The sequence below is a fragment of the Tripterygium wilfordii genome, chromosome 3, assembly GCF_013401445.1.
Source record: "Tripterygium wilfordii isolate XIE 37 chromosome 3, ASM1340144v1, whole genome shotgun sequence".
Classification (NCBI taxonomy): domain Eukaryota; kingdom Viridiplantae; phylum Streptophyta; class Magnoliopsida; order Celastrales; family Celastraceae; genus Tripterygium; species Tripterygium wilfordii.
The window spans coordinates 9565740-9578549 of NC_052234.1; the positions used below are offsets into that span (position 1 = coordinate 9565740).

Here is a 12810-nt window from a genome sequence, read left to right on the forward strand (position 1 = left end):
TGGCATAGAAGCTTCAGTTACCTTGGATGAACAGGAGATGGCTAGATTCCAAAGTGATCAAGAGCTTCTTCCGTTTGCTCATTTAAAAGCCCTGGCCTTGTCATCAAACCGTAGCTATATCTGATATCATATATATGTACAATAAATATTTAGCTCTTGTTTTTGACATTTTGTAACCAGTGGATGCCTTTCTAGAAGAGCTATGTACCAATTTACAGTTCAATATTGGTATGATCACTGACATGGTGTGAATGTGGGTTCAAATCACCACATTTACGCCTAAAATGAGACAGTTTTGGATTTCTAGTCACTAATTAAGCATGTTTGATCAAAGTGGGTAGACCAATTACTTCTTATGGAAAATTATGACCAGCATAAATCAGTGATTTTTTTCTAAAATCTTCTTTACAATTAGCGAGCGATCTTGTTGTTGTTATATGCATGAGATGAGGCAGTTTTTGATGTCCAGTCATAGATCAAGTATATTTGCAAGGAGAGTTCTAATAAGATAAACACTATATGTGATGTTAATAATCTCAAAACAAAGTAGAAACAGAGTGCTCTGTTTTTGCAAATGCACCCATTGATCTGTCCTGCATATTGTTGGAATGTGAAAGCTGATTTCAGATTGAATTTTGGTGCCCTTCTCTTGTTTTCTTGATAAACTAATCAACACTGGCAATGTAAGTTAGATCTCCCAAATGGATCCTCACAAGTCACAACTGCCGTCCATTAATACGTAAATACAGATTTGCTTGTGACTTACGCTACAACAGAACATATACTTATAACTTAAAAGGACCCTCAACACATACTTAAATATCCATAAAATGCACTTTAAACATGAAAATTGTAGTTATACAATTTAATTTTCTGTATATAACTCCATTTAGCTTAATAGGCGTTGACCTCTTGTTTTTGTTGAAATGTGACATTTGGTTGCCCTGGCAAACTCTCAATTTTAAAACCACTCATTTGGACTACTGAAAAAAGAACATGATTACATGAAAATTGCGCAGATTATTGTCAAACTCATCCAGAGAGCCAGTGCCCAGAGGAGTCTTTGTGATGAGAAATGCAGCAGGGGCAACTATGCAGCCAATGGTTAATGTATCACCATGATTTGGTAATACAATGTAGGTTTTATTAATTTGTAGTATTCCTTCCATATATGGAAGGTGTTGGAGTTAGAAAAGTATGACGATTATTCTATTATATTAAGAGATGAATATGAAATTAAGAGTGTGTTTGGATTGAGGGATTTGAGGGAAGGGAATAGAAGGGAAAGGGAGGGGAATAGAAGAGAAGAGAATGGAAATGACTAAAATTTAATGAAATCTCTTCCCAAATCTCCTTAAATCCCTCCACATAATTTTTAAAAATTATACAAATAAGATAATTAAAAGAAAACTCTCTATTCATCCTCATCCATTCCCCTCAAATCCTTCAATCCAAACACTCTTTAAGGGAATACACTTTTATTAGATTCGTTATTCTATGCTATACATTTGATTCGTTAAGAGTGCTGGCAGTGGCGGCTGAATAAAACAAAAAACCCCACATTAGCGTCAGAGTACCGGCACCTGAATAAAAAAACAGAGAAAAAAAACACCCCACGAAAGCTTCTTCTTCGTCAGGGGAAAGTTACCCAGATGAACAAACAGGTTTGGTCTCAAATTTTCTCTTCTTAATTTGGTCCAAGTTTGGAAATTGTTTTGTTCTGTAGATTGTAATCCAAGTTGTCGGACATGGAGGTTGAGATCATCTCTATTAAAGCAATTAAACCATCCTATACAACTCATCATCATCACCGTCACAAGACCTTCAAGCTCTCTCTTTTGGACCAGAGAGTCCCTCCGGTCTATGGTGGTGCAGTCTTATTCTACGGCCCTTCAAGAAATAGTGATAACATTTTTTCAGAATTTTCAAAGAAATCTCAACATCTACAGAGATCTCTTTCCAAAACCCTAGTTCAGTTTTACCCACTAGCTGGATCCCTTAAAGATGACATCTTTATTGATTGCAATGATGAAGGAGCTTGCTTTATTGAAGCTCAAATTGGTTGCAAGCTTAAAGACTTCCTTGGTAAACCTGATCATGAGCTACTGAATCATCTCACTCCCATCACAGATTCTAAGAAGGCTAAGTTTCCAAATAGTTTGTTACTTGTTCAAGTTACTCTATTTAGTTGTGGAGGAATGTCTATTGCTGTGTTCCCTTCGCATAAGATTGCTGATGCAACTTCAATGGGCACATTTATGCAAAGTTGGACGGCTGTGAATCGCAATGATCGTAGCAAATTTGTGCTCCCAGAATTCATTGAAGGGTCTTGTCTGTCGCGGAGAGAGTTCCCTAATTGGAACATAGAAATGCCTTCAGAGAAGCAATCAACAAGGAGGCCTGTGTTCTGTGCCTCAAAAATAGCCAGTCTCAAGGGTGCAACAAGCCAACATCGTCCATCGAAAGTGGAAGTAGTATTGGCACTCATAGTTAGAAGAGCCATTGCTGTGTCTAGAGCTTCTAGATTGTTATCAGGCAAACCTTTTGGGCGGTCTGTGTTGTTTCATTTCGTGAATTTTCGCAGCAAATTGGTACCTCCATTGCCTGGAAACAGGATGGGGAACATCATTTGGTCGATTCCAGTAGTGTTTGAGGAAGATGAGATGGAACTGAACAAGATGGTTGGCAATATAAGTAGAAGTTTATTGAACTTCTATAATGAAGATGTGAATAAATTTCAGGGTGATGAGCTATATGAAGCAATGTGCAAGTCTCTCAAGGAAAAGAGAAAAATTCTGGAGAACTCAGTAAATACTTATGTGTGCTCAAGCTTGTGTAAGATTTCATTTTATGGAGTAGATTTTGGATGGGGAAAACCCCTCTGGGTTACTAGTCCAAACAATGCTAGAAACAAAATTGTCTTGTTGGATACAAAATGTGGTGATGGAGTTGAAGCTTGGGTGACCTTGGAGGAACAAGAGATGGCTAGATTCGAACGCGACGAGGAGATCCTTGCATATGCTTCTTTGAATCCTAGTGTGTTTTGTAATTCAAGCCGCTTGTGAGTCAACTCCTCAAGCATTGGTACTTGCTTGCTTAAACATGATTATCAGTTGCTACCTCTCTACGTTGTTTAATTTTGTTTGTATGACTATGACCTATTCAGATTGAGCAATGATAATATCTTAGTTCTTATGAAAAGTACTTTGTTTCTGGGTTTCAGAAGCTACTTCTTATAAGTTGCAGTAAAACTAGTTTACTTGATTCTAGAGAAACCATGCTGCAATGAGGAAAACTGAAAATTAAGCCATTTTGGCTATCATTTTGATCTGGTCAGTGATCAAATTCAACAACTCAGAAAATTTGTCGTCTTCGTCGTCGTCAAAGCTTTTATCCCAAAAATTTGGGATTGGTTAGTTGAGTTTATAACAACACCAACAGGAATCATTAAAGAATTTGTTTCACAGCCACCGGTTCTGCACAAGCCTTTAACCCTTTCCCTAATTGGGCCGAATAAATAATTGGGATGGGCCTCTTCTTCTTTCTGTTCGGCCTTATTCTCTTTTATTTGGTATTGCTTCGTTATTGTCGCTATGAAACTTTACTCTCTATCGGTAGATCTGGTATGGATTCAGAGGCGGCGAAGACGGCGAGGGAATCCCTGGATCTGGCGTTTCACATGTCCAATATTCTAGAGACAGGCCTCGATCGTCACACTCTGTCGGTCCTCATTGCGCTTTGTGACCTTGGGCTCAACCCGGAGGCACTAGCGGCGGTGGTCAAGGAACTGCGCTCACAACCGCCGTCTCCCTTGCCTTCTGCTCCGCGTTCATCTAATTAAGCAGGTTTTAAAGCAATTATGAGCTCTCGTAGCACAACTTCTGTAGAGATACTTGATAGTTGCTATCTTTTTCTATTTTTCCAATAGTTATCATTTCTGCATCCATCAATGAATAGGAAGTTCCCAGTTTGAATCGACTTTCATAGTTTGAGTTTCAGTGGCCCATTCTAAGGGTTTTTTTTTTATATGAAGTCAACTTGAAGATGGTATCTAACTCATCTCCTTGTTGGGTTTTGTTACCAAGTCTGTAAAAATTAAAGATGTATTATTATGAGTTCTCATGTGCAAACAAAATTTTAAATTATGTTATCAATACTTGGCTTTTGATCTTGTTGAATATAGTCTTTCAAGTTTCAACACTAATCTAACCAAAGGTTGGTATCAACAAAATAAGTTTGCATACAAAATTGAAAACAAAAAATTTGAAAGGGTTCATCTGAAAGCAGTTCAATCCTCACTGCAATCGTATGAGCAATCAGAGCATACGATTGCATCACTCTTTGATTCTTTGTTTCCTTTCATTGGTTGAAAACAAATAAAACCAAGTTTCTCTGAACTCTTGTTACTTAAGCTTCCTCTCAAGTGTGCAAACTTCAAACATTATCTCACGGCTTCGTTCATGAATGACCTTACATATGCAACCATGGGAGGGCCAGAAGCATTTCTTATCTTATTGTTCCATGTAGGGTGTGACTGGACATTATTCTTCCTCATTGTGACTGGACAGATAGGACAATGAGCCTAATGGAACATAATAGGAAGAATATTGTGCATTGTGTGGGTCACTGCTGGAACAGGCTTAGAAGTGTTGCTGGCGTTCTCCTACGTCTCAATCCGGACGAATCAGAAAGAGATTCATAACTAGCTAATGCTATTGGCTTGCTGAGCAGCCTGGACTATGTGGTTAGAGAGAAATAATAAAGCATTTAGAGGAATTGAATCTCCTTTTTATGACATTGAAAATGCATGGTTTTATAATTTTTTGTTCTGCTTCAGATGGGAGGTTGGGAGGATTACTGATGCATGAGAAAGAGTGATCAAATTGCTGCAAGCATGACGTACTGGTTGGATCTTTCTTTGTACCTGTTAATTTAACAGCTTTTTCCATGCAAAAATGAATAAATTAATCTTATTGTTCCATCTATATCAGCAAGCCAATCGTGGTTTGTGTATTTTAGGTAGATTCTGTTATTTGTATGGTTTATATGGGCAGTGAAACTCTTGATAGGTGTTTGTAGAAATGCTTGTATGGAGTGTGGAGGCTAGATGTACAATTTCCCGGCATCTATCATATATACAAAGGTATAAATTACCGGTGAATATTATTTTGTTGTTCTTTGACAGTTAATGTCTCTTAACTGTATTTTATCGCTGCGTAGTACTATGCTGGGATTGGCATCTCTGGAAAACAATGATTAGCCTTGTATTTTGGATGAATCCCAATCAGGGATTTAGGCTTTGTTCTTGATGTTTTTCTAGTGATTTACATCTTGAGAAGAGCAAGTGATCATGTAATTTCATTTGCAGTACCAGGCTTAACCCCAGTAGATACTTCTATAGTCTTGTCAATGTATCTAATTTTTCATTGGGTTATGGCCTTCTTCAGGGTTAGATGTTAGATGACAAAGAAGAGTTGCCTCTTTTGTTTTCTTTCACTTGTAAACAATTTCGTTGCTCGTTACTTTTGCATATAAAATGACTGCGCTTGCCATAATTTTGCAGAATGTGTAAAATTGACAGAAGCAAAAGAATAATCTTTAACCATATAGATAAGCAGATGAGTGTGCTATAACTTTCTGTGTTTCTTTATTTCCTGATTATAAGCTTATGAGTTTTGTTGGAATCCAGCATATTCTTTCAAAACCACAAACATATTGGCTTTATGGGTGTTTTTTGTGAGGACCCATGATTATTATTTTTTGGGTGTGTATTGGATAAACCCATCGAACTCAAACAATAAATGTTCACAATGGTATTGTTTGCAGCGATAATCAAGCGTAAAATCTTCCCAATTCATACGGTTTGATCCCAAAGAGATTTTATCAATAGCCAAGTGATTGTGGGTAAACCCACATACTAACAACATAAAATATTGGGGTCACGGTTGATAACTTTACATAAGATAGGAAAAACATAAGAGGATTTCCTAAATTGAAGATGCGAAATATGTAAATTCTTTCACAAAAGATATATGTAAATTAAGATGTAATTTCTAGATCATGTTTGATGTAATGAGATCTTACATTGTATGGCAATGACTTGTTATCATCAAAGCCTCAGACAAGTATTTAAAACAACCAATCAAGAACAAAATTTGAGTCTCTTCTCACGCTAATAATAGTAATTATTATAATAAGCATCCAATATAATTTATACATTTTAGATATTTTTTTGAATGCCTTTAAATAATTTCACTACACAATTATTATAATTCTAAATATAATTTTGGGTTTTTTTTTTTGGTTTGGATCGTTTGGTAACGGATTATTTCAATTGAATCGTCATCTCATTACATCACATCTATCATGAACTAACACGTGATAACCGACGCCATCAAATCCTAACAAGGTATATAATTAAATTTTCAAAATAAAATTAGAAAACTTGATTTAAACTCAATAATGCTCAAGATATTCAACATAATCTATATTTAGATATATGTGTTTTGAATGCCATGGAAGACTTTCATTGTACAATTATTTCTATAAAACCAAACATATTTTTTTGTTTAGTAATGGATTACATCAATTGAATCATCATCCCATTACATTTATCGTGAACTAAAACGTGATTTTCATTTCTTATATCTACTATTATTTTTAGAAAACTGCATCCTACTAATTTTCTCCATCATAAATTTATAAATATTGAAGCATTCAAACCAAAAAATGCTAAAAAAAGAAATCAATCAATCAATACATTTCCTATTATTTCAAAGATATATGTTATTTCCTTTTTTAAACCCTAATTTCCTATTTTGGCGACCTTTGGAACAAGTTTTGGGCCTATAAAAGCCCAACGCCGTTGCTGCCTACCTACCCCACAGGGCCCACTCACACTCCACAAGCCGTAGTCCGTACTGCCATGCTCTTCTGACTTCTCCTCCTATTTCTCTCTCCAAACCCGCCTTTCTTTTTCCATTCAAAAGAATTCTCAGACACACAGACAAAGCGGTACCGACAGAATCAAACCGGAAAAACGCTACCTTTTTGAGAAACCCATTTGTCTCCGATTGTCTCAATGCCTGCTATGACTGATTCGGAGGAAGTGCAGGATCCGGTGTCTCTTTTCATGTCTCTGGATGATTGGCAAGAGACTCCGTTCGAACAAGAAGCAACCCAACTGTCCGAATCCTACATGCTTGGATTCGTGATCGCCAACATCGTCGGCGTCCAGTATTACACCGGGGTAGTTTCTGGCAGAGAAATCGTTGGCCTGGTCCGTGAACCCTGGAATCCTTTCGACGGGAATGCCATCAGGGTCCTTAATACCGGTTCAATCCAAGTTGGTCACATTGAACGCACTGTTGCGTCAGTTCTTTCGCCTTTGATCGACGATCATACGATCTCCGTTGAAGGTATAGTACCCAATGCTTCTGGTAGAGGCAATAAGTATAAAATTCCATGTCAAATTCATATATTTGCAAAAACTGAGGACTTTGAGGCTGTGAAATTGATCCTTTCAACTGGTAGGCTCGAGTTGTTTACGCAGTCAGATATGGCTATGGGGTTGTCCGAAGCTGTTGTAGTGAAGGAGCAGATGAGTGGAAACGAGTTAAAGAATTTGGATGATGTTTTCAAGTTGGTAGACGAAAATCTGAGCAAGAAGGCCATGGTGGTTTTGGAGCCTCCAAAAGAAGTCATCAAGTCGGAACTGCTCTTGCATCAGAAAGAGGGTTTGGGTTGGATGGTTCACAGGGAGAATTCTAATGAATTGCCACCTTTTTGGGAGGAAAAGGATGGGCAGTATGTAAATGAGTTAACAAACTATCGCACAGTTAACCGACCGGAGCCTTTGTGCGGTGGGATTCTGGCCGACGATATGGGGTTAGGGAAGACGCTGATGTTAATATCTTTAATTGCATTCGATAAATATGGGAGAAATGAAGGAAATATTGAAGTGATTGGTGAGGATGATGAGGAAACTTTTGTCAATAAGGGAAAGAGGGGTAAGAGCGCTGGAAAGGGAAATGTTTCACATAAAAAACGTAAGAGTGACGATTCTCGTTTACATAGCAATGTAAAACAGAAATCCGTGGGCAGATTGGATAAGTGCTCGACGTTGGTCGTGTGTCCTCCTTCTGTATTTTCAACATGGATTACACAGCTAGGAGAGCACACCAGACCTGGAAAGTTGAAGGTATATCTTTATTATGGGGAGAGAACTAAAGAAGTCCAAGAGTTAGAGAAGTATGATATAGTGTTGACAACTTATACTGTTCTGTCTGTTGAAGCATCATGGGAAGATTCTCCTGTGAAGAAGATTGAGTGGTGGAGAATTATTTTAGATGAGGCACATATCATTAAGAATGCAAATGCCAGACAGAGTCAAGCTGTCACTAATTTGAGTTCTAAGCGGAGGTGGGTTGTTACTGGAACTCCCATCCAGAATGGCTCATTTGATCTGTTCTCTTTGATGGCTTTTTTGCGATTTGAACCATTTTCCATTAAAAGTTATTGGCAAAGCTTGGTTCAGCGTCCACTTGCTCAGGGGAAACGGAAAGCTCTTTCTCGTCTGCAGGTACTTTAATATTATTTGTTTTCTTTGCTTGCATTTCAAAATAATTTTAATGCTATGACATTGAAGTCTCTATTCCAAAAATTTATGGGTTACACCTGGAACTTCTCTCTTCGCCTAGCTAAATAGTAAATTTGTAGTTTACTGTTTGTGAGATTTGTTGATTCATTGACTGCATTGGGTTTATGACGTAGTAGGACTGTATCAATTAGTGTTACTGTTAACTACATCCCCTTGAAGATTAGTTGCTACTAGAACTTTGTGATTTATTCTACTTGACCCTTGAATGGCCTGGGTGGAGGAAGAATGATTTCAAAAATTGTCGGACATTTTTTTTCCCTGATCTTTTGCTGATCTGCACCATCAAGAATATTTGCTACGTTGGCTGTTCTTTTTGAAGGAAAATTCTGGATTTGAGAAAACAGAAGCAGTAATTCTATTATTCTTGAATTATACATATGGGTGTCTGTGTTTTTGTGTGTTTCCTAGTTGCTAGCCTATAGCAAAGGAAATTTGATGACTATCATGAAGTGTGCATGTAATTGCTTATCTGGGATGTTTGACCAAATCAAGCACGCTACCATGCCATGTGTGACTTGGTGTTACCTCACCTCATATTGAGGACTTTGTCAAATCTTGCAAACCGATGCACATATTTTTGAACTTTAGGTTAAAAGATTAATGTCCAAGTTCTGGCATTCATGATGCATTCCCTGCTGCTTGAGGCTGAAAGTATGCTAAACTATATGCAGTAATGGCCATCCACAGATCAGTGCTTTTATTGGATAATTGGTTCCATTCCAAATCAAGGGAAGGCTAAGTTGATTTGATTAAAAGAATAGAAGAAAGTTAAAATTATATTTAAACTGCAGATAACAGATGTGAATAAATTAGTGGAATGTGGAGAACTGGAGATTATGTAGATCATGTATCTGCATCATAAGGTGACATGCCTCTAGTGTCTCTGTGTCTAGTGAACTTCTTTTTCCCCATACAGAAAATATATTTAATATCAATTATTTGTTCAGGGTTACTTTATTTTTTTTGTTCAGTTGTGACCTATGACAAATGTATGGACTGTTTTTCTTCATCTGTTATTTGTTATCGGAAATGTCCTTCATTTGTGATTGTGTGGGAGAATTTCATTCTTATGCAATATTTTCTTGTCGATTATAATTTTAAACATGACATGCTACCTTTCAGATTCTAATGGCAACCATTTCTTTGCGGAGAACAAAAGATAAGGCGTTGGTTGGATTGCCATGTAAAACTATAGAGTCGCACTACATCGAACTTTCTGTAGAAGAACGTAATCTTTACAATCAGATAGAAGGGCAAGTCAGGAGTCTTGTTAGGGATTGCCTTGACTCTGGTGGTCTGCTACGCAACTATTCAACCATACTTAGCATACTTTTGCGGCTTCGCCAGATATGTGTTGATCGAGCATTGTGCCCTCCAGATTTGATATCGCTGATCCCTTCTTGCAATATGGAAGGTATGAAAAGGCTTAAATTTAAGTAGTCTTCCTATTTTTTACTCTTCTCATTTTTGGTTTTGGTAAATTTTGCTGTTTTTTCCTTTACTGTGGGAGCCTTGTGCGCGAGAAACATTCATTTGTTAGTTTTTTCAATCTATCTCTAATATGCATTAGTTCCCACTGCTCTGTTTTCCTTCAGTAGTTTCTTTCCACTCTTTGCAGTTTTAGAGGCTACTTGTAGGTTTTATTTTTTTCTTGAACAAAAGCCTTTTGCTTTTGGTAGAATCAGGAGTGAGTGGTGTTGTTGGGTGTGCTTGGCCAAAGTGAACAAGACATCCAAAGTATCTTATTCTGCAACAAGTTTTATGTTATTGTATTTGATATGGCGTTTCTTGGGTATTTGGTGTCGATTTTTTAACTTCCTTTGCGTCTGCTATCAGTTTAAGTTTGAAGGCATATTATGAAAGACCCAATGGCTCACATATCACTTATAATTTTACTGGATGCTACTATTATTTACTAATCCAGATGTGATGGCCTTTGGCCAATACAACTTCCATTTCAAAAGACCTTGTGGTCATGTATCCCCTTCAGTTAAATTGCGATGTCTTTGTCTCTCCTACAACAAAAATGATTGTCTTACATGTTCCTTGCATGGCATCTGATGAACATTTGAGAAAAACTTTGACTGTCATCTTTACAGCTCAGTTAACTGATAAGCATGAAAATTGATACTAAAGTTGAATAATTTTCTGTTACTCTCTTTTTATATCACTCAGCTAGACATCCTGGGTACCAAGGCTTGTCTTTTTAACCTTTGCTAAAATATTTCTCATTGAAAGGAGTAAGCTATCTGTGTTCCATCCCTGAACCCTGATAGCATGGTCTGATATATACAAACTAATTGTATTGAGAAGAGTCATCATTCATGTCCAGTGAATTTCAGATATTGTTGTTTCCAAATTTCTTCTTGGTGACTTTTTGACAATCCCTTAAGCTGATTCTGGACAGATGTTTCAAATAACCCGGAATTGCTGAAAAGGATGGTCGCTCAGCTCCAGGATGGTGAAGATTTTGACTGTCCTATTTGCATTTCACCACCAACTGATATTGTAATTACCTGTTGTGCTCACATTTTTTGCCGCCCCTGCATTCTGAAAACACTGCAACGCACCAGGCCCTGCTGCCCCCTTTGTCGTCGTCCTTTAGTACAGTCTGACCTTTATTCGGCACCTCCGGAACCGGTTAGCTCTGAAAACACAGAAGTATCTTCACCAAAGACAGTAACGTCTTCCAAAGTTTCTGCCCTATTGGAATTACTTGCAGCATCAAGGGCTAAAAGCCCAACTACCAAATCGGTGGTATTTTCACAATTCCGGAAGATGCTGTTATTACTTGAAGAGCCGCTAAAAGCAGCTGGTTTCAAGATATTACGCTTGGATGGGTCCATGAATGCCAAAAAGAGGGCTGAAGTAATCAAGGAATTTGGGGTTCCTGGACAGGATGGACCAACTGTTTTGCTTGCAAGTCTTAAGGCTTCAGGTGCTGGTATTAACCTTACTGCTGCTTCTAGGGTCTATTTGCTGGAGCCATGGTGGAATCCAGCTGTTGAAGAACAGGCTATGGACCGTGTCCACAGGATTGGTCAGAAGGATGATGTGACAATTGTGAGGCTGATAGCACGAGATAGCATTGAAGAGAGGATATTAACAATGCAAGAGAACAAGAAGAAATTGGCGAATGAAGCTTTCAGAAGGCAGGGTCTAAAAGATCGCAGGGAAGTTACCATAGATGATCTCCGTGCTCTCATGTCCTTGTGAGTCCTACCAAGTTCCTACTGTTGCATTATGTACATGTGTATGCATGCACATTACACCTGTGTGCACAATTCTGGATCTTAGGGATTTGAATCAGTTTACTTTTGATTTTCCTTTGGTAGCATTTCACCAGCCTTTATGAACAATTTGATAAGTTTTGTATATCCTCCTGTTTATGGAGCTTTTTGTGCTGGTTTGGGCATGCATACAAACAGGGGCAATGTGCATATTTTTGTTTGCATAAATTTCTGAACTTTTTGAAAAAACTACCTTTTTTCTTCTTGATTTCTGCTTTTGTATTATCCATATGCCTGGTTTGTGCCCCTTCCATTCAGCATTTCCAATATCCATGAAAAGAAAAGGTTTCAAGTTTTGATGCAATAGTTTCTCTGATGCTTTCTGTGTGGTTACATGGATTTTTCCGTCAGGATTTTAAGATTGTTACAATTTGTACCTGCAGCATTGCATCACCTTTCTATTATCATGGCTGGCATGATGTCATCATTTTCTTGCATCAGTTTGAACTTTGAAACACCCATCAGAGTACCCTTTTTACCTTCATCTCTTATGACTTGGGCCAATGGGATACTCCTATCAGAATACCCGTTTTTTACTTTGCTATGCATAATTGAAGACCAAGTTTTCCTTTCTTTATCCCTTCTATTTGTGCTAATTAAGAAAACAAAGATAAAATCTTCCAAGAAATTGAGGCTAGATTATAAGCCGCCTGAGTCCACTAGCAAAGATATCTTATTACTCTGGGCTCCAGTAAATGAAGCTGCTTTGCTGACCAGCAAGGCAGCAAGAACGGTTAACCAGGGTTGGCAAAACTATTTTTAGTTTAGAAAATCTTTCAATGATGGACTGAACCATAGAAAAACATGAAGAATGCCTACGCTTTTTGGAGTTAAGAAAGTATTAAGCTGCATTGTTCATGG

The 12810-nt window shown here is 37.7% G+C and overlaps 3 protein-coding genes across 3 annotated transcripts; all 3 read left to right on the forward strand.

Annotated features, from left to right (window-relative positions):
* The first annotated feature begins 1748 nt into the window (after window positions 1–1748).
* On the forward strand, window positions 1749–3065 carry LOC119995619 (stemmadenine O-acetyltransferase-like). Its single transcript, XM_038842129.1, has one exon. It carries the CDS (start codon window positions 1749–1751, stop codon window positions 3063–3065), a length of 1317 nt encoding a protein of 438 aa, XP_038698057.1.
* Window positions 3066–3511: 446 nt separating this feature from the next.
* LOC119986850 (mitotic-spindle organizing protein 1A-like) lies at window positions 3512–4174 on the forward strand. Its single transcript, XM_038831547.1, has one exon. It carries the CDS (start codon window positions 3527–3529, stop codon window positions 3839–3841), a length of 315 nt encoding a protein of 104 aa, XP_038687475.1. The 5' UTR covers window positions 3512–3526; the 3' UTR covers window positions 3842–4174.
* A 2736-nt stretch (window positions 4175–6910) lies between these two features.
* LOC119995210 (putative SWI/SNF-related matrix-associated actin-dependent regulator of chromatin subfamily A member 3-like 1) lies at window positions 6911–12150 on the forward strand. The gene is made up of 3 exons (XM_038841638.1): window positions 6911–8581; window positions 9782–10073; window positions 11067–12150. Exons 1-3 carry the CDS (start codon window positions 7082–7084, stop codon window positions 11873–11875), a joined length of 2601 nt encoding a protein of 866 aa, XP_038697566.1. The 5' UTR covers window positions 6911–7081; the 3' UTR covers window positions 11876–12150.
* Window positions 12151–12810: the final 660 nt, after the last annotated feature.